The sequence below is a fragment of the Homalodisca vitripennis genome, chromosome 4 (assembly GCF_021130785.1).
Source record: "Homalodisca vitripennis isolate AUS2020 chromosome 4, UT_GWSS_2.1, whole genome shotgun sequence".
Lineage (NCBI taxonomy): Eukaryota > Metazoa > Arthropoda > Insecta > Hemiptera > Cicadellidae > Homalodisca > Homalodisca vitripennis.
Window position 1 is genome coordinate 8612287 of NC_060210.1, and position 19748 is coordinate 8632034.

The window sequence follows — 19748 nt, forward strand, 5'->3', positions numbered from 1 at the left end:
AAACTGATTCCTTTGAATTTGAAGTAGCAAATACTTTAAGAAAATACAAAGCACATTCCTCAGATAAATTAGGATCAAAATTAACTAACTCCTTAACATTCCAAAAACCTCAGTGGCCTACACAAAATTCACAAACGTAGCATCCCTATTCGGCTTACAATTAGTTCTCATGATTCACCTTGCAGGGAATTGTCTAAAGAGCTTTTGGACAGTTTAACGCCATTGGTAGGAAAAACTGATTCTTTGATAAAAAAGACTATGAATTTTGTAAAGGAGTCAAAATCCCTAAAATTGACTCAAGAATCAAGAACTTTATTTTCCATTAAGTAAACAAGTCACAATAGGCATCGTCAAGAAGTTATAAACAAAATTAAGGTGTCAAGTCCAACATATCACAGTTCATATACTCTTCTGCAGTATAAAATGCTTTCTTCTTAAGCCACTTAGCAATAGTACAACTAAATTTATTACAAGGAAGTGACCTGATGGACATCGGCAGTTTATTGTATAACAAGATTTGTTGATACTTAAAACTATCTAAACACTTATTAAGCCTAACATTAGGTTTAACAATATCTTTCTTTTGTCTAGTATTGTAATCATGTATTGAACTTGCTTGATTAAAATTACTAATGTTTTTCGTAACATAAATCAGGTTACAGCTAATGTAGATACATGCAAGAGTCATAATATTAAGTTGTTGAAAAGTGTTTCTACATGAAGCCGACATGGCTAGTCCGTTTATTATTCTAAGAGCCTTCTTCTGCCAAATAAAGGCTCTTTTTGCTGAACTAGAACCACCCCAAAGACGTATACCATAGCTCAGATGTGCATGAAAAAGGCCAAAGTATATTATGACAAGAACATCCAGATTCACGCAATCCTTCAACTTTCTTAAAAGATAAGTAACTCTGGACAGTTTTTTAGAGAGATGATTAACATGTTCGTCCCAACAGAGTTTACTGTCTAAATGAATACCAAGCAATTTTACAGGTTTGAACAAGTCATAGTCTACATCCGATAAATGGTTCTTTAAAGTAAATATTATTTGTTCAGTCTTAGTATCATTTATTAACAGGTCATTAGCAAGAAACCATTGTTTTGCTTGTTTTAATGAATGTTTAAGTTGAATTTTCACATCTAAAATATCCAAACCAGAGTTAGTAATGGTTGTATCATCTGCATATAGAACAGAAAAAGATGAAACATTATAACTAAAATCATTAACAAAAATTAAAAAAAGAAAGGGTCCCAGTACTGAACCTTGTGGTACCCCTGCTGAAACATTTTAAAAATTGATAATCTTTGTCTTGTATACAAACTATTTGTTTTCTGTCTGTAAGGTAACTACTCAACAATTGCAGCTCTTTGTCCAAAATTCCATAATATTTTAGCTTTTTTGACAATAAGCCATGTGAAACCGTATCAAACGCCTTACTTAAATCAATCATACTTGTTCCTACTACCAGTTTATTTTCAAAACCATTGAGAACAAAGTTTACTATTGCTTCTACTGCATCACTAGTTGAATGGTTAGGTCTAAACCCAAATTGATAGGTGTATAGCAAATTATTATTTACAAAATACTCATAGAGTTGAGCTACAAGACATGACTCAATAATTTTACTTATAATGGGTACAATTGTAATGGGACGATAATTGTCTGGATTTTTTGCATCTCCTTTCTTATGAATAGGTGTAATTTTAGATACTTTAAGACAATTTGGGTAAACTCCTTGAGATAAAATTAAATTAATTACATAGGTAAGTGGTACTACAATTACATCAATAATATTTTTTAAAACATAATTTGAAAGGCCATACACATCCTCACAACGGGAATTACTCATTTTATTTACAACAGATTTAACAAAAGTTTCATCAATCAGTTTCCATTGAAAACTGCTAGTTGGTTGTGGCTGAGGGGAGTTTGCTAAAAAATCAGAGCAGAGGTTATTATTTGTATTTACTGCCACATTCACAAAAAAATCATTTAAAATATCAGGGCTAATAGGTATTGGTAGCTGTGACATCGGATTCAGATTACATTCAGTTTTTGCAACTTTCCATGCAGCTTTACAACGATTTTTTGAGTTTGAAATCATCTTGCTATTGGCTGCAATTTTGGCCTTTGTAATATCTTGTCTGTAATTTTTTTGAAAATTCTTAAAACGTGCCTTATCTACTAAACTTGAAGTATCCTTTCATTTGTCATACAAAGTTAAAAGTTGATTTCTCATCATACTTAATTCAGGAGTAAACCAGTTCCCCTTGTTAATTCTCTTAGGTTTACATTTTACAGATATTTTTGGACAATACATATTAAAATAAACACTTAAAATATTTACAAATGACTTAACAATAACATTTACATTACAATTAATTATTACACACACTGCCCCAGTCAAGATTACATTCTTTTAGATTATGTAGTTTTTCAGGGGATATTAATCGTTTGGTACAATTTTCCGTTGTTTTCTTAAAACATTGACTATTTTTTAATGTTTTTGGCAAAATGAAAAATTTTACCCATAAGCCAGCATGGTCTGATATTAGGTCTTGTTCAAGTAAGGAGGAGTCAAAACTACTACCATCCAAATTTGTGAATACATTGTCCAAACAGGCCAAATCTCTAGTTGCTTTAAAATTAGTTGGAAATAAATTAAAGGATCTAAAAACATCTAAAATTTGAGCATGAATTTTAGACTGAACTGACAAGCTAGTAAATTTGACGTTGAGGTCTATTCACAAATGTACCAGTTCCAGAAACTCTTGTAATTATTGAATCATACCTCATAGAAGACAAAACATTAAATGAAATGACTAAACTTCCCATGCCAGTAAATATGGAACTGTTACAACTATGCACTTAATGTAATTATTTTTAGTTAAAGGGTCAAATTTACTGTCAAGATGAAGGGATGGCAATGGGTTCTCCATTGTTTCCTATTTTCATCAGTATTTTTTGGAGGAATTTGAGCATCCCCCCTTAGCTCAGTTCAAACCGAAGATTTGGTGGAGATATGTGGATGTTTCCTTTGTCGTTCTACCTCATGGAGACACTAAATTGAATGAGTGTTTGTATTACGTTAATAGTATTTTTCCTTCCATCCGCCTCATATTGGAAGTGGAAGTACAAAACAAGCTTCCTTTTTTAGGTGTGTGTGTGTGTGTGTGTATTAAGGTATGTTCTTAACTTGGACTCACGTGCGCAGCACGATCTAGTGACGTTGCGATGTACTATTTAAAGTATTTATAGTTTTTACCGTTAGATGGTATGCCAATACGCTTTCTGCAGACCTTTTGAGTTGTTGGTTAGTTCAGGTGTGCCAACTATGGCAGAAAAATATTACTTTTTTTAATAATTGTAATTTATTACCCGTGCTTATTTTGTGTGGATACCAGGATTATGTTACATCTAAAATTACGGCTAGCACTTCGGACAATATTATTGAAAGTTTATTACAGTAGTTTTATAAAATCCATTTAAATACTTATTTGTGATATTCGGTAAAATTTTGTTTTGTTGCAAGGCTAAAGGCTAGCCTGCAAAATAGAAACGTCATTTTTTATTTATTTATTTATTTTATTTTTACAGTGTAGTTCTGTTTTTATATGCAAATTATGTGTGAATGCTGCAAAATTTGCGACCCGTGCTAACTGATGGAAAACTGCACTTGATGAGTAGTCAAATATAATCTTTTTAAATAATAAATGTTCAAATAAAAATTTTAATATAATTTATTTTTCATGACAAAGAGTTACTGAACAGTAATATATATATATTCAGTTTTTAGATAATAAATAATTTTAATAGTGAAAAAAATTGAAACTAAAGTTTTTTTTTCATAAAAAAACTCAACATTTTTGTTATAATTAACATTATTAGTAAATTTAAAACTTAATAAAAATTAATTTTATAGTTGTAAAATATAGCCTAGTTTCTTAGAAACATGATAGTAAAATAACCATGGTAATAACTTAATTAGTTAGGTTTCTATAAAAATTATACGAAACCTTTACACTTTCAGCAAACTTAATTGCTAGTCCAGGTCCATGCAGTACCAGAAAAACTACTAGGCCAATGGGTTAACACTGGTTTTTCAAAAGAAAACAAACAAAAATATTTAAACTACCAATCAAACAATAAAACATCTGTAAAAGGAATCGTGTACTTGTTATTTTATAGAGCAAAGAGTTTATGTTCAGACAAAGATTGATTAAAAGAGGAATTTAAGAAAGTGAATCGGATCGTAGATGCAATGGATACCCTTAATCGATAATAAAGAAGTGTAAACAAAATAGAAGAATCATTCATGATTTAGTAAATCAGAATAGGGATAAACATATGTTTATGTCAATTCCTTATTAGAAATTGGTAATAATCCAATGCGGAGTCACATTATGGTTATGAGAAGTTCATCTGGATTGAACAAATAATAAGGCCCACTCCTGGTTTCCTTTTTTGCCGTCATCTTGTTTATGCCATGATGATTTCATTTACTATTTGCCTCTGGTTAGTTCTCTGTGGTTAGTCAGTTAGCGGAGACTTATTCTGACTTGTATGGCTCTGACATCTTGTATTGATTATTTATTAATATCAATTATGTAATTTGTTAACATTGTGACTCTATTACTGTTCTTGAAGAATATGTTAATAAAGAAATATGACTATGACTATGACTATGACTTGTATTTTTTAGTTAGTTAGAGCTATTTTCTTAGTGCTAGTTGTAGAAAAAGTTTGCATGGTTGCAAGGTGGATTGGTTGGAGTTGTGGTTTATGGTTATTGTGATCCTTGACGTATGCATGTCAAAACACTCTGGTATGACTTGTTTATTTGAACCTATATTGTAATTATGGTTAGGTTAGTTATTCACTGAGGAAGAGATCAGATTGCAAAACACTTTTCCGATCCAAAAAGCATGATTGTTGTCTTAAATTTTTGTTTTTTCGGGGATTGCGTGTTGAAACCCCATTGTCTGGTATTTGGATTCCGGTGTTACGTGACGGACCCAAGTTTCATCACCTGTCACAATTTACCATCACTGTACCGTGTGACAAAAGTCAAAGCACTTCTAAGTCTTTTGGTTTTGTGCATGTCAGTGACCATTTTTTGTGCGGACGACTAGTGCGCATGTGTGGAACACTGATTGTAGAATGAAGCAGTACCTACTTTCTGAACACGCCTCGTATATAGCCTAAAAAAATAAGAGATAGGGACAGAGTGGCCTCCTTCATGCCGACAATACTTCTTTTTGGAAGGCAAAAAACAAGAACTGATCATAATTTCTAATAATGTAGATTTTTAGCTCCCCAATAATAAAATCTTACAAAAATAGTGGCCTCTGGATAATAACAAAGTACCAGATTTGCTTAATGGTAATTAAATCAACAAATAATAATGAAGAAACGAGAATAGTGTGGCACCCTAAAATAATATATTAACATCTAGGCTAGAACAATCTGGAATTATAGATAGGCTATAGATACTGATAGGAATTATTCTTTGGACTTCATAGTGATTGTATTGGAACCTCAATCCATCTTCACTGAGTGATCACGGGGGCATAGCAATACACATGTATTTATTATAACATTTTGACAGTACAATTATGTTTGTTTCATTCTGATACATTAACAATATCATACAAATTTATAAGGTTTGAATAAAATATTTAAACCCCTTAATATGTTATATGGCCTTATTCTATGGGGAAACTGCAGTGGGATATCAGAAATTTTTACTATACAAAAAAAAGCCATTAGAATTATTGCACGTTGTCAACCATTAGCTCACTGTAAACCAATTTTTATTGCAAATAAAATTCAAACAATATTTAACTTATATATATTTGATATTGTGCTCTACATACTCAAACATCCTGAACCTCTGAAGACATACAGTGACAGACATATGTATAACACCAGAAATAAAGAAAGTGTATCCATAGAATTTTATAGACTAAACAAAACTATTAATAGTCACACAGTTATTGCTTTGAAAGTATACAACTGTTTAAGACCACTTATCTTGAAATATAGTTTTAATGAATTTAAACAAAAATTGTATTCCTGGCTTTTAGTCAATCCATTTTATTCATTGAAAGAATTTTTTGACTGTAGAACTGTTAGTTTCTAGACATAACCTATTTAGTTTAATGATTAGATTTTAAATGTTAATGTCATGGTTTTTTATTTATACAAACTATATTAAAAATTTATCAATGTTATATAATTCTGTTGTTGTAATTCTGAGGCTATGTTTTACTTGTTGTTGTTATTTGTTATTTGTTTATTTGTTACGTATCTGTTTTAATTTGTTATTTATTTATTTATATTTTAAAATAATTTAAATTGTGGCGTGACTGTTTTGGCAACTTCATGTTTTGGGTACCAAATTTTCCTTGTCTGGACTTATGTTAGTTTTTATATTTTATACATGACTTGTGTCGATGCTCGTGTAAGCTCTATGACAATAAACGTATTCTTATTCTTATTCTTATTCTTATATATTGGTAGTTTGGACAAGGGTGGTGAATTTTCCCAGGAGGACCTGATAGGTTGTTTTCGGTGGTTTATGGAACTGCTGAAATCATAGAATGGTAAGCCTCATGGTGTGCTTCCGGGGTGCGCAAAAGGCCCTTGAGACCTGCATGGCAGTAGGCCGCCCCATAAAAGAAGAAGAACTTCAATTTTTTTACGTGTCAGATAAAAGAATTATAACTACTAATCTTAATCCATTCACAAAAATGTTTTTATTCCTAAAAAACCAGCACCTATTTTGGAAAAGGGAATATTTATTGTGTTTAATTCTAAACTTTGTTGTGTAGTGCTAATTTTCCTAATTATTTATTCATTCATATCTTTAACGCTGTAAATTATAAGGAATCTTTATTACTGAAACCAGAATAAATATTTTAAATGTTGCCATTTTATATTGGTGAAAACAAAATTTTTCTATAAATAGTGTTGTGTTTAGTTGTAGGAGCTTGTAGCAGACCCGATTCACTCAGCCTATGGCGGGGTCTATAAATCTTGCAAAACAGATCAGAATCTCTGGGGAACCTTTATTCATTAAAAAAAGAAAAAGTGCGCCACCTTGTTTTCCTCAGTTTGGGGTACTAGGGCTAGAACAAGGAAAAGACCCGTTACTGAATTTGCCGAGATGGGATGTTAAAGACCAACCAACATGAAACGAAAAAAAAAATGATAATAGGTATAACCATTAATAATAATTACTAACATGAACTATAAACAAGAAAAAATCAATTAATAAATACTAAGTTAAACTATTAACCTTTAAGTAAAATTACGAACAAATGCATTGGCTGTTAAATGAAAGGCGACGTATTATAACGAGCTTGGTTTATTATCGCCAACAGGAAACTCAGTGTTCCAACAAGTACAAGACAAATCAAATGCGAGATAATAAATTTCTTAATACTAAACCAGATCTGAAGAATAGAATATAAGTAGTTAATACCTTGGCCAGCCGCTAAAGCTATTGGAATGGTTACACAATACACAATAACAAATAAGTCAATAACTACATATACACAGCAGATGTAATATATATAAAGGTAAACCTGAATAGCATTAACTAATTATTAAAAAACTACGCCTGCGCAAAAGCTCCTTGTAGCCGAAGTCCAGTTACGCACAAATATGTCCTTCACCAACGGCTAACACTGTACAATAAAGTTCGTAGCGACAATATCGCACAGACAGGTTTGTGTTGCCTCAATTATATAAATTACTGGTACCAGTTTATGAGGTAAAATTGAAGTTCTACTTATCGATACACAGTTCATCTGGTGGAACGACCAGCACAGCGGTAGGTAGGTAGCACCAATGCAGCAGGTGATCCAGGTATGTAGGCAGCAGGTAGGTTAAGTCCACTGGCATATGCACACAGCAGGTACAGCGTGCAGGTACAGGTACAGCGCAAGTGTAAGCGTGAGGTTAAGCTCCCGTATGAATCCCTGAGTACATTCCAGGCAATAGAATCTAGGTATTTTAATGTAGGATTAAATTTACATCTATAGATGAGGACAGTTATTATTAGTTAGCAAATAAAATTTTAAAAGTGAGGAAAAATGTTACTCAATTCCAATCCTCAATTTGTATTACAGATGGTTTGGGTGGGCATTATTCAAATAGTAGGGGAGACCTGTGTACCTAGGACCATATTTTTTCAAACACTCATATTTTGTATAAATTTATTGTTTTTGTATAGCAAATTGTATAGAACCTATTTAGTGTTATTCTTCTACTTACCAAATTTTTTTTTAATTTTTAAAATCATATATTTTATTGCATTTTTGTATTTTTTTTTAAAGATTGGAAGTGGCCCTAGGTACTATGAACCATTGTACCTAGGGCCACATATATTTGTACCTAGGGCCACCAATTACCATAATCAATAAATTGTGATTTCATAGAAACTGGGTTCAAAGTAAATAAACAAGCATTATCTGGTGTTATACCTTTACTTAAATGGTTAGGTAAAAAACAGTATTTTAGAATTACATTGGTTTTTAATCAACTTTGTACGCAGAAAAATCAACACCAAATGATAGTTGGATCCTACCTCGTGACGAGTTTGAAATGGGTTTGGGTAATTTGGAGATAATTTCACAACCGAAAAGTTCAAATATGTCATCTTTGTCATACACAAAGTTGTTTCTGGTGGAGTCAGCTTTTTTTAAGTATTTCACTGAATACACATTGGCTAGTTCATCCATGTTGATTTCTTGCCACTTAATAGCGTTAAACAGAAATCTCCTGCTTGTACTGGTTTGTCGATGCCGTCATCACTCTCCATTGGTTGCGGTGGCCAGTCACAGATGTCATCAACTGAATCGGAATCTTCTTCTGGGATGTCTTCATCAGATGTAGAGGAATCGTCAAAAGTGAGAAATTTGCGACCTTGGTTTTGATTCTTGCAAGTTAGGACAATTGGCTTCGATCGAACTTTAAGGCTGTTAATTTTTTCATTTGTCTTTTCTTTACTAGCAAGCTTTCCAGCCTTCTTTGAGACTTTTTCTTGTTTGATAGCCATTATTTCAAGTTTTTCTGGAGTGTCGGTTAAAATCCGGCACCTCCCAGGCTTACGCCCTCCTCGCTTGCCAGTCATCTTCCTTGGTGGTGCTTTAGGGTAAGGCCGCACCTGTTCTGGGGTAAGCTTTACGCTTTTTGTAGGCTGAGCTTCATTTGAAATATTGGTGCCAGATGTTGATGGTCGGTTTTCAAGCAAGTCTGAGCTGGTTGTGTCAAGAGTAGGCCTAGTCGTTGGTCCCATTAGGCCTGGGTCATCAGCTTCAAGTTGTGCTTGCACTGGCAAAGGCCTATCTGAAACACTTGAGCTTAAAAACTCGTCATCCGTGAATATATTTCGGTTTATAGGCCAGATGCCGGAAACTCTGAACCCTGCTTGTATGTTTGTATGCGTGAACGCCTTAGGGTATGATTTCCCAAATATCTCAGCCAAATCATAGATAGAAATTGGAGTGCCATGGTGCATGTTCAGCCATTCTGTGCACACGGTATTGTAGTATTTTTTCAATGGCCCATACACCCCCCTGTCAAGGGGCTGTAGCTTATGGCTAGTTTGAGGCGGAAATGTCAATAGCACTATGCCATTAGATTTACAGACATCAATTGCTTCAATTGTGACGTGTGTTTCATGGTTATCAAGGAGTAGAAGGACTTTTTCTTCTGGTGAGGGTTTTACATGATAAATAAAATGATTCAAATACTCAAGGAACTTTTCTGAAGTTGACCAACCTGTCATGTGAGCTGCTCCCATTGTTCCAGGAGGTGCTCCCTTGATCATATGATCTTTATAGTGTACCCTAGGGAAGATCATCATGGGAGGAAATGCGTTTCCAATGGCATTTACTGCACATATAATTGTGGTGTTAAGGCCTCGCTCCCCAGAAGTGACTGATCCTACCTGTTTTACCCCTTTGCCTGCTACTACTTTGACCGGATTATGTACTGTAGTTATACCACTTTCGTCTACATTATATAACCTTTCTGGAGGAAAGTTGTGTTTTTCAATGACTTCTGAATATTGATCAAAGAACGTATTTACATTGGCTCTATTAAACGAAGTAGCCCGAGCCAAGCTAGTAGCCTGAGGCTTGCGAAGACTTATTACAGCCTCATGTCTCTTCATGAAGTCTAAGTACCATTGATCGCCTGCTTTAGAATCTCTATTCCAAGTAGGAGGGTAAGTTTTTCCATTTAATTTGGCATAATCAAAGGCAAGTTTTTTTACTTCTGTTCTAGACAATCCGTAATGCATTTTGCTACACTGTAGCAAGTACTGAACTAATTCAACCTCCTCCTCTCTAGTAAACACTGTCCACACAGCGCATCTATTAAAATAAGTAGTTGGATCTGTTTTACCAGTTTTGTAGGCCAAATAGCGCTGCAGTGTTTTACTCTTCACTCCAGATTCTTTTGCCGGTTTTACGCACCGATACGCCATCCTCTAGAACCATATTTGCTGCAGCCATCACATTTTCAGAGTTTGGTTGCGATCTCTTCTTACCCTCTTTATTTCTGGACATCTGAAAACCAAAAACACAGATCAGAAAAGTCAAATTTTAGGTTATACATTGTTATACGAGGTGTGATCAAAAAGTTCCAGGACTTTTTATATACTATGGGAATGCAATGTCTCACAGCGATGCGGTTGGCAGCATTGTATTCCCTGACTCAACAGTAACACAGCTGTGTTTGCAGATCAACCATAACATCACTGAAAGTAACATTAGCACAGTTTGTTTGAGATTAGTTTTATAGAGTTTGGCTATTTTTTTGTTTCATGAAAATGAATGTGAAAGAAGAGCCACGTGTTTGTGTGAAGTTTTGTGTGAAACTGAACAAAACGTTTTCTAAAACCTTTTTGATGTTACAAGAGGCTTTTGGTGAAGAATGTCTAAGCCGATCATGCTGCCATCAGTGGTTCAAGAGGTTTAAAGATGGCCGAACATCCACAGATGACGATGCTCGTTCCGGACGCCCTTCAACGTCAATCAATGATGACAATGTTGCTAAAGTGAACGCTCTCGTATGATCAGACCGTTGACTAACAATCCGTGAAATGGCAGAAGAGCGTAACATTTCATTTGGGTCATGTCAGGAAATTTTAACTGAAAAACTTCAAATGCGTCGTGTTGCAGCAAAGTTTGTGCCAAAACTGTTGACTGAAGACCAAAAACAACACTGAATTCATGTTTCTGAGGAACTTCTTCAAAAGGCAAATGACGATGAAAGCTTCTTGGATCATGTCATTACGGGAGACGAGACATGGCTTTTTGGTTACGATGTGGAAACAAAAGCCCAATCATCACAATGGACATCAAAAGGCTCTCCAAGACCCAAGAAAGCACGTCAAGTCAAATCAAATGTGAAGGTCATGCTTACGGTTTTCTTTGACTGTAAAGGTGTTGTCTACTATGAATTCCTTCCACAAGGTCAAACAATTAATCGTTTTGTTTATCTTGATACCCTCAGAAAATTGCATAATGCTGTGAGAAGAAAGAGACCTGAGATGTGGCAAAGTGGTGATTGGGTCCTTCACCATGACAATGCACCTGTTCACTTTGCATTAGTTATCCGTGACTTTTGTGTAAAAAACGCAATGACTGTCATTCCTCAGCCCCCCTACTCACCTGACCTGGCTCCAGCAGACTTTTTTCTCTTCCCGAAGCTCAAGAGACCCCTGAAAGGACGAAGATTTCAAACAGTTGACGAAATTAAAGAAAAAACGACGGAGATGCTAAACACCTTTACAAAAGAAGAGTTTTCTGGGGCCTTTGATCAGTGGAAACACCGGTGGGAAAAGTGTGTAGCTTCCCAAGGGGAGTACTTTGAAGGAGACAAATTCGAATAACCTGTATGTTGTATGAATAAATGTATAAAAATTCAGTCCTGGAACTTTTTGATCACACCTCGTATAATTTAAACATTAGTCACATTTAATGCTTTTGTACCTAGGGCCACCAAACTTGTACCTGGGGCCATGGCCCTAGGTACAAGTCTGTACATATTTTATCAATAGTGTTGTCATAACCTTAAAGTCAAACTAACCTTAATCCTGAATACTAAAATCTATTCTGCACTAAACAAAGTTTCACACATACTATCTCTAAATTATCTGATACACTTACCTTCAGAGTGAAAAATCCAAGCTGGTAAGTAGAAAAAATTACTTTTGCAAGTGAAAACTAGCTCAACTGGATATCCTCTGGCAATGCTCATTAGTTTGTCTCCAACACAGGAATAGGAGCTGCAAGCAGTTTAGCCAACATACTAAACTCACCAGAATGAAAATTCCCCCTACAGTTTGGGGGGAAAAAGGGGTGGCCCTAGGTACATTGTGGCCCTAGGTACACAGGTCTCCCCTAATTTAAGATTCAAATATTATCCTAACAAAGAAATAAATTAATAATTTATAAAAAGGTAATTAATCCTAAAAGAATACTGCTATTGTTTAAGTGAAGTTGTAATAGATTACAATACATTTAGCAATTATTAATAATTACCCTTTGTTCAAAAAAATAATTTAATATTAATAAAAGCTTTACAGTTTTAAAATGCATAATTCAAAAATAAAAAATAGTTTTATAACTTTCACTAATACAGAAACATTTTCAACATTTACATAAAATAGGGCATTACAAGTTTACTTTGCTTGAACAGGAACAAGCAACAAACCTGTTAAATTAAATTCATTCCGTACAGTAATACTTACACTATCAATCAATCAATCAATCAATTCTTTATTGTCATTAAACAACATACAACATTGTAATAGACATTGTCAATTAGGAACATAAAATTTACTCTATGCTAAAAATATAAATATAAAGGCCTACAACATAAAACATATAAAATATTAGACTAGAATGGTAGGCTATGTATTGTTAAAACTTAAGGTCACTCATGTCAGCAGTTTCCCAGTCCTCAACACAATAAAAGGCTTTAATTTTTAACCAATTTTGTAAAACGTTTTTAAAATTATGTACAGTAACATTCTTAGCAGCTAATGGTAACTTATTAAACAGTTTGACCCCAATGTAACCATAACTGTGTTGTGTTTTACTTAGTCTAACATATTTACAATCAATTAGGCCCTTATTTCTAGTGTTATGCTCATGGCAACTACCTCTTAGGTTATATTCATCCAAATGTTCTTTAACATAGATCAGACATTGGAGAATATACATTGAGGGAACAGTAAGTATGCCTAGCTCTGTAAAATGTGATCTACAGCTATCCAGAAAGCCAATACCTGAAACACATCTGATTGCTCGCTTTTGCCATTTAAAAACCTCCTTTGCACCAGGGGCGTTTCCCCACAGGATTAGGCCATACAATATGTGCGAGTGGAAAAAGGCATAGTATGCATTTATGACTAAACTGTCATTTGTGTACTGTTTTAGCTTACTTAGTAGGAAAACTACTCTAGATAAGCGAGTACACAAGTTACTTGTGTGATGATGCCAGCCCAATTTACAGTCTAATGTAATTCCTAACAATTTCACAGTCTTATCATCTAAGTTACATAAACTAAATACAATTTCCTCTGTTTTACTACTATTTACAGACAATTGATTGGCACAGAACCATAGATTAGATCTCTCAACCATATAGTTTTTAACAATACAGTTAGTTTCAGAATTAGCGCTTGAAGTTAACAGTGTCGTGTCATCTGCATATAAAATACATTTATCAGGGATAAAAGCAGGTAGATCATTGACAAATATCACAAACAGAAAAGGGCCTAGGACAGAGCCCTGAGGTACCCCACTTAAAACTCTTAAAACATCAGATTTTTCTTCAGAAATTTTTACAAATTGATATCTATCAGTCAGATATGTCTCCATTAACAATAATTCTTTTCCCTTAATGTTATAAGATTGTAGTTTTTTAATAAGAACATTATGAGGAACAACATCAAAAGCTTTACTTAGGTCTAATAGCACAGCAGATGTTTCTTTTTTGGCCTCAAAACCACTCATTACATGTGATACAACATCTTCCACAGCCTTAATAGTAGAAAGGTTTTTCCTAAACCCATATTGAGATGGGGATAACATTTTGTTGGCTTCAAAATGACATTCTAGTTGACTTTTTATTGCACTTTCAATCACCTTAGATATTACAGGAATGAGCGAAATAGGTCGATAGCTATTGGCATCCTGCCTATCACCTTTCTTATAAACTGGTACTGTAACTGTTAAGGGTAGGTACCTTCATGTAGAACCCAATTAATCAGGAAAGTTAGAGGATCTACTATGCTAGTAACAATCTTTTTTAGAACAAAATTAGACATGCCATAGACATCCTGAGCTTTAGAATTACTTAAACTATTTACAATTTTATTTACATGATCTACAGTAACTTCTTTCCATTTAAAAACATTTGGAGAAGGTGCACTCCATGTTGACAATAATATATCAATAGGATCAGAGACATTATCATGACTTATAGTACTGTTAACATTAGGCCTACTTCCTACATTTATAAAATGAGTATTCAAAGCATTGACAGAAATAGGTATAGGCCTATCATACTTATTTGTTGAATTAGACAGCCTTCCACACTCAAAGTTAATGATATGCCAAGCTGTTTTACATTTATTTGTAGCATTCATAATATAGTTTTCATTTGCCTGTTTTTTTGCTATCTTAACTTGAGACCTGTAAATTTGCTTTAACCTCAAGTAACTGATTTTGTAGTTAGGATTAACAAGGGACTTATTGTAATATATTAACATTATTGATCTAATATTTTTCAACTCAACAGTATACCATTTCTTATCTATACTATGAGACATTACTCCAGTTACCGGTACATCATTAGGCTGCGTAGGCTTAGTTTTAATTGGACAGCAAATATCAAAATAGTATTTTAAAGTTTCCATGAAACAATCAAATGCATCTTCAACCAAATTGTAAGGCAATAGCAAATCTAACCAATTAATATTATTGAGCATGACCCTAAAACTATTTACAGTGGAATCATTCAGTAGCCTAAAAGATTTATTCTCACTATTCAGTCCCTTTGCACTGTCAGTACCAGTACCACCATGATGCCTAGTATTAGGCTTAATACTTAATATTAATCCCAAATGATCTGATAGATGAGGCTGTGTTACCTTACAGTCTACATCTTCATAGTGAAAATTAGTAATTATATTGTCCAAACAAGAGTTATGTCTGGTAGGCTCAAAATTTAGACAAAAAAAGTCATAAGACCTTAGCCTTAATTTAGTGAACATATTCTAAAGCTCTTATATTTTGTTACACTGGTCTGTGGTGTTCATTTTTCCATTTGTCTATACATTTGTATTTCCCTAGACAGTACACTCTGCTGGGATGAACATGTCGATGGCCTTTGTAAGAAATTGTCAAGAGTGTTATTCTTACTAAGGAAACTAAAGTATTGTGTGAGCCCGGATGTTTTATTGATGGCCTATTTTGGTCTCTTTCACAGCCATTTAAGTTACGGTGTACGCCTCTGGGGTAATTCTAGTACTGCAAAAAAATCCTTTACATGGCAAAAGAAGGCAGTAAGGGTATTGGCTGGGTTATCTAATCGAGAATCCTGCAGAGCAAGTTTTTGTAAATATAAAATCATGACACTTACCAACTTGTATATTTATAGTAATTTAATATTTGTTAAAGTAAATATAAATAATTTTAATACTCACAGTTTAGTGCATAATTATCAAACAAGAAACAAACAAGACCTGGTTGCACCAAATATTAGATTAAGTAAAACAATGAAAAGTTACCAATACCAACAGTTGAGATTCTTTAATAAGTTACCTGTTTCAATTAGATTGTTGCCAAATAATGAGTTTTACAAAGTTGTATCTAAGTGGCTTAAGTGTAATGTGTTTTATACAATTGAAGAGTATATGTCTTGTGAAAATTTTATATCTTAGTTAACCTTTTTTAAATTGTTAACATTGTTCTAGTACATAATATAGGTTTAGGAAATCTAGACTTACTCTGACGAAGCCTATTGTAATTTGTAAAAATTATTTAATGGCTAATAAAGATCTTGATTCTTGATTCATAATTTTCTTTAAAGCTTATAACTTTGAAACTATTTCAAAATTATTCTGTTGCAATCTACTGTAAATATTTATCTTAACTTAAAACAGTTAAAAAATAATTACTCATTACAAATGTCTTATGTCAAATTCCATGAAAACTGATAATATAATCACTGAGACCTGTGTACACATTATAAAATATGTTTGTATCACCGAAGAAACAATTCCACAAAGTGTGTCAAAAGAGTAACAAGACATTCTGTACATACCTGCAGCAGAACACATAGTTATTAAACAGTACTTGTATGTATTCTAAAATAGAAATACATTAATTTTTACTTTTGCGTTTTTATTGTGACTAATAGTATTGATATACAAGCTATGATGCATTGTTCACTAATAGTGTTGATGTTACAAGACAGATCTACAATGCGTTGTTTACTAATAGTACTGATGTTACAAGACTGATGTGTTGTTTACTAATAGTATTGATGTTACAAGACAGATCTATGATGCATTGTTTACTAATAGTATTGATGTTACAAGACAGATCTACGATGCGTTGTTTACTAATAGTACTGATGTTACAAGACTGATCTATGATGTGTTGTTTCAGTTGGAAGGTCCTCCACCTATCACTCCAGATGAGGTAAGGGAAGTAGTGAGAAGATATTACTCTACTCAGCTGTGCCCGTGGGGAGCATTCACTGTCAACCTGGATCCAACCGTATTCAACAAAATATTAGCTTGTTAATAAAGCATCAATTATTTTAAAGTAAAACTGAGTTCTTCGCTAATCCTAAATACAAAATTAAAGAACTAGAGACCCACCCATCTTAAAGCTATCCTCTAACTTCCTTTGTTAAAGTAAGAGAATTAGTTCGCTCCAACTTTAAAAACTTAAGTGAATTTAAAGTTAAATATTCAAGTAAATAAAAAAATATTTCAACTAGGATTAATGGTGCAACTAATGGGAGGTCAGAACAGCCAATCAGTGAAGAAAAAAGAAACTCTTCAACAAGAAACTCTTGACAGTCCCACAACAAAACGTAAAAAATCTTCATTTATAAATAACTAGAGAAAATGAAGTTAGAATAACTAGATCAAAACATTATCATTATGATCAAAAGGATTTGTACATTGTATCATATGGTTTTTGTCAATGTGACCTGAAAGTTGTCAAACTACTCAGAGCAATGTACTGCACACTCTACTAAGATTTGCAATACCTGTAACATATAACAATATATGTACAAGGTAGGAGTACGGCACATCAAGTAATAGGCTTCAATGATGTGGAACCAAATTCCATATTTGGACATGCTTCAGCAATAGAACACATTGTCTATGTAGAAACGAAGTTCATGCAAATTTTAACGATGTAATCTTTCACAAAATATCTTGCTACATGATAAGTTCATATCTTTGTTGTTAAGTTGGGTTTCACAACAATGTTCAAATAATAGATGTTCTGGTGAGCTACTCAGAGTACTAGAACGTAAGAGTGTGCTGAAATCAAATCTTGTCACAAACTTTTAACATTGAATTTCCGCTCTTATTATTTTTTCATTTTACTTTGAATAATAATGCTACATGTTACAATCTTGTATCATTGTACTCTGTTTGTTTACAAATTTATTCTGCTATTTTCTCATGCCAAGAAATCAAGAAATCAAGAATCTTTATTGTTGTCCCACTTAAAAGTATTAACAATGTCAGAGCTGGAATGAGTTAGGCCACATCAATTGTCACATTTCTTATAACTAATTAAAATTCTTTAAAACCAGTTTAAAATTCAACATTTACAACTAATTAAAATTCCTTAAAACTAGTTTAAAATTCAACATTCAATGTTATTAAAATCACTTAAATAAACTTCCTCAACTGAATAAAAGGCTTTCACTTTTAGCCACTTAATTAACATATTCTTAAAGTTCTTAGTGCTCATTGTTTTGGCGTTGAGAGGTAACTTATTAAATAGTTTTGTACCAATGTAGATATAGCTATGTTGGGATTTGCTCAGCCTAGTATATTTCACATCAATTAAGTTTACAGATCTGGTATTATAAGAATGTACAGAGTTTATTAGGCTAAACGAAGTCAGATTTTCTTTGATAAAAACCAGGCTTTGCAAAATGTAAATACTTGGCAGCGTTAGTATACCTAGCTCTATAAAAAAAGGTTTACAAGAATCTGTTTCACTTATGTTCACAAGGCATCGAATAGCTTTTTTTTGACATTTAAATACTTCCTTTGCACCAGCAGAGTTGCCCCAAAGAATAATGCCATACAAAAGGTGAGAGTGAAAAAGTGAAAAGTAGGCATTGATAAGTATACTAGGACTTGTACATAACTTGAGTTTCTTTAAACAAAAGATAACTCTAGAAAGGCGAGAGCAGAGTGAGTTGGTATGAACACCCCAAGTAAGGCTAGAATCTAGATTAATTCCTAGAAGTTTCACAGATTTATTTTCAGAGCCTTTAGGTCTACTACTTAAACTAAATACAATGTTTTCTGTTTTTTCTTGGTTAACCTTTAATTTGTTTGCATGAAACCATATGTGGGATCTTTCTTTCATGTAATTCAAAATTACATTATTCAGGTTACGATCTTTACCTGATGTTAACAGAGTTGTGTCGTCTGCATAGAGTATGGTTTTGTTAGGCACAAAGGCAGGCAGGCAAGTCATTTACAAAAACAGTAAACAAGAAGGGGCCCAGGACGGAGCCCTGAGGCACTCCACAAGTAACATGCTTAAGACTAGACAGGTCTGCGCCCACCCTCACATACTGCAAACGATCAGTCAGGTAAGAAATGAACAGAGACAGTTCCTTGTGCTCAACACCATAGTAACTTAGCTTTTCTATGAGTTCATTATGAGGTACCATATCGAATGCTTTACTTAAGTCTAAAAGTAGTGCACAGGCTTCTTCCTTGTTTTCAAAACTTTCTAATACATGAGATACAACAGTTTCCACTGCCTTAACAGTTGTCAAGTTATTCCTGAATCCGTACTGAGCAGGTGTAAACAAGTGGTTATGCTCAAAAAAATTCACAATTTGCTTTTTCATAATACTTTCAATTATTTTAGATATAACAGCCACAAGGGCGATTGGACGATAATTGCTTATATTTGACCTATCTCCTTTCTTGTGGATAGGAACAGTGACAGTAACTTTTAGACATTGAGGGTAAATGCCTATGCTAAGAATAAAATTAATTAAATACGTTAATGGACAGGATATGTTTTCAATAATTTTTTTAGCACAAAATTCGAGAGGCCAAAGACGTCCTCAGATTTAGAATTGCTTAGCTTATTTACAGTATTACACACGTCAGCAATGCTCACTTCAGACCAAGTGAAAGAGGGTGAATTGGGTGATTTAATACCCGATGATTTCAATACATCTATAGGACAAGCAGTGCTTACACTATCACTATTTCTATTTACAATATCATTAATATTTACAAAGAAGTCATTAAACTCACCAGCTGTAATAGGTGTATCATGGTTTAGACCTTTTTTGTTTAAGCGGCCAGTAACAGAGTTAATAACCGCCCATGCAGCTTTACAGTGATTATTGGATTCCATTATATACTTATAATTTGCCATTCTTTTTGCATTGTCTATTTGCTCTCTGTAATATTTCTTCAAATTTCTGT

General features: G+C 33.5%; 1 protein-coding gene across 3 annotated transcripts in view; it reads left to right on the plus strand.

The window, feature by feature from the left end:
* Positions 1-16866, plus strand: part of LOC124358932 (transcription initiation protein SPT3 homolog) — a 45625-nt gene extending 28759 nt beyond the window's left edge. For all 3 annotated transcript variants that reach the window (XM_046811202.1, XM_046811201.1, XM_046811200.1), the window contains one exon: positions 16702-16866. In XM_046811202.1, the coding sequence (XP_046667158.1) occupies positions 16702-16839 (138 nt within the window). In that variant the 3' untranslated portion in view covers positions 16840-16866. The remainder of the gene's footprint in view (positions 1-16701) is intronic.
* The last annotated feature ends 2882 nt before the right edge of the window (positions 16867-19748 follow it).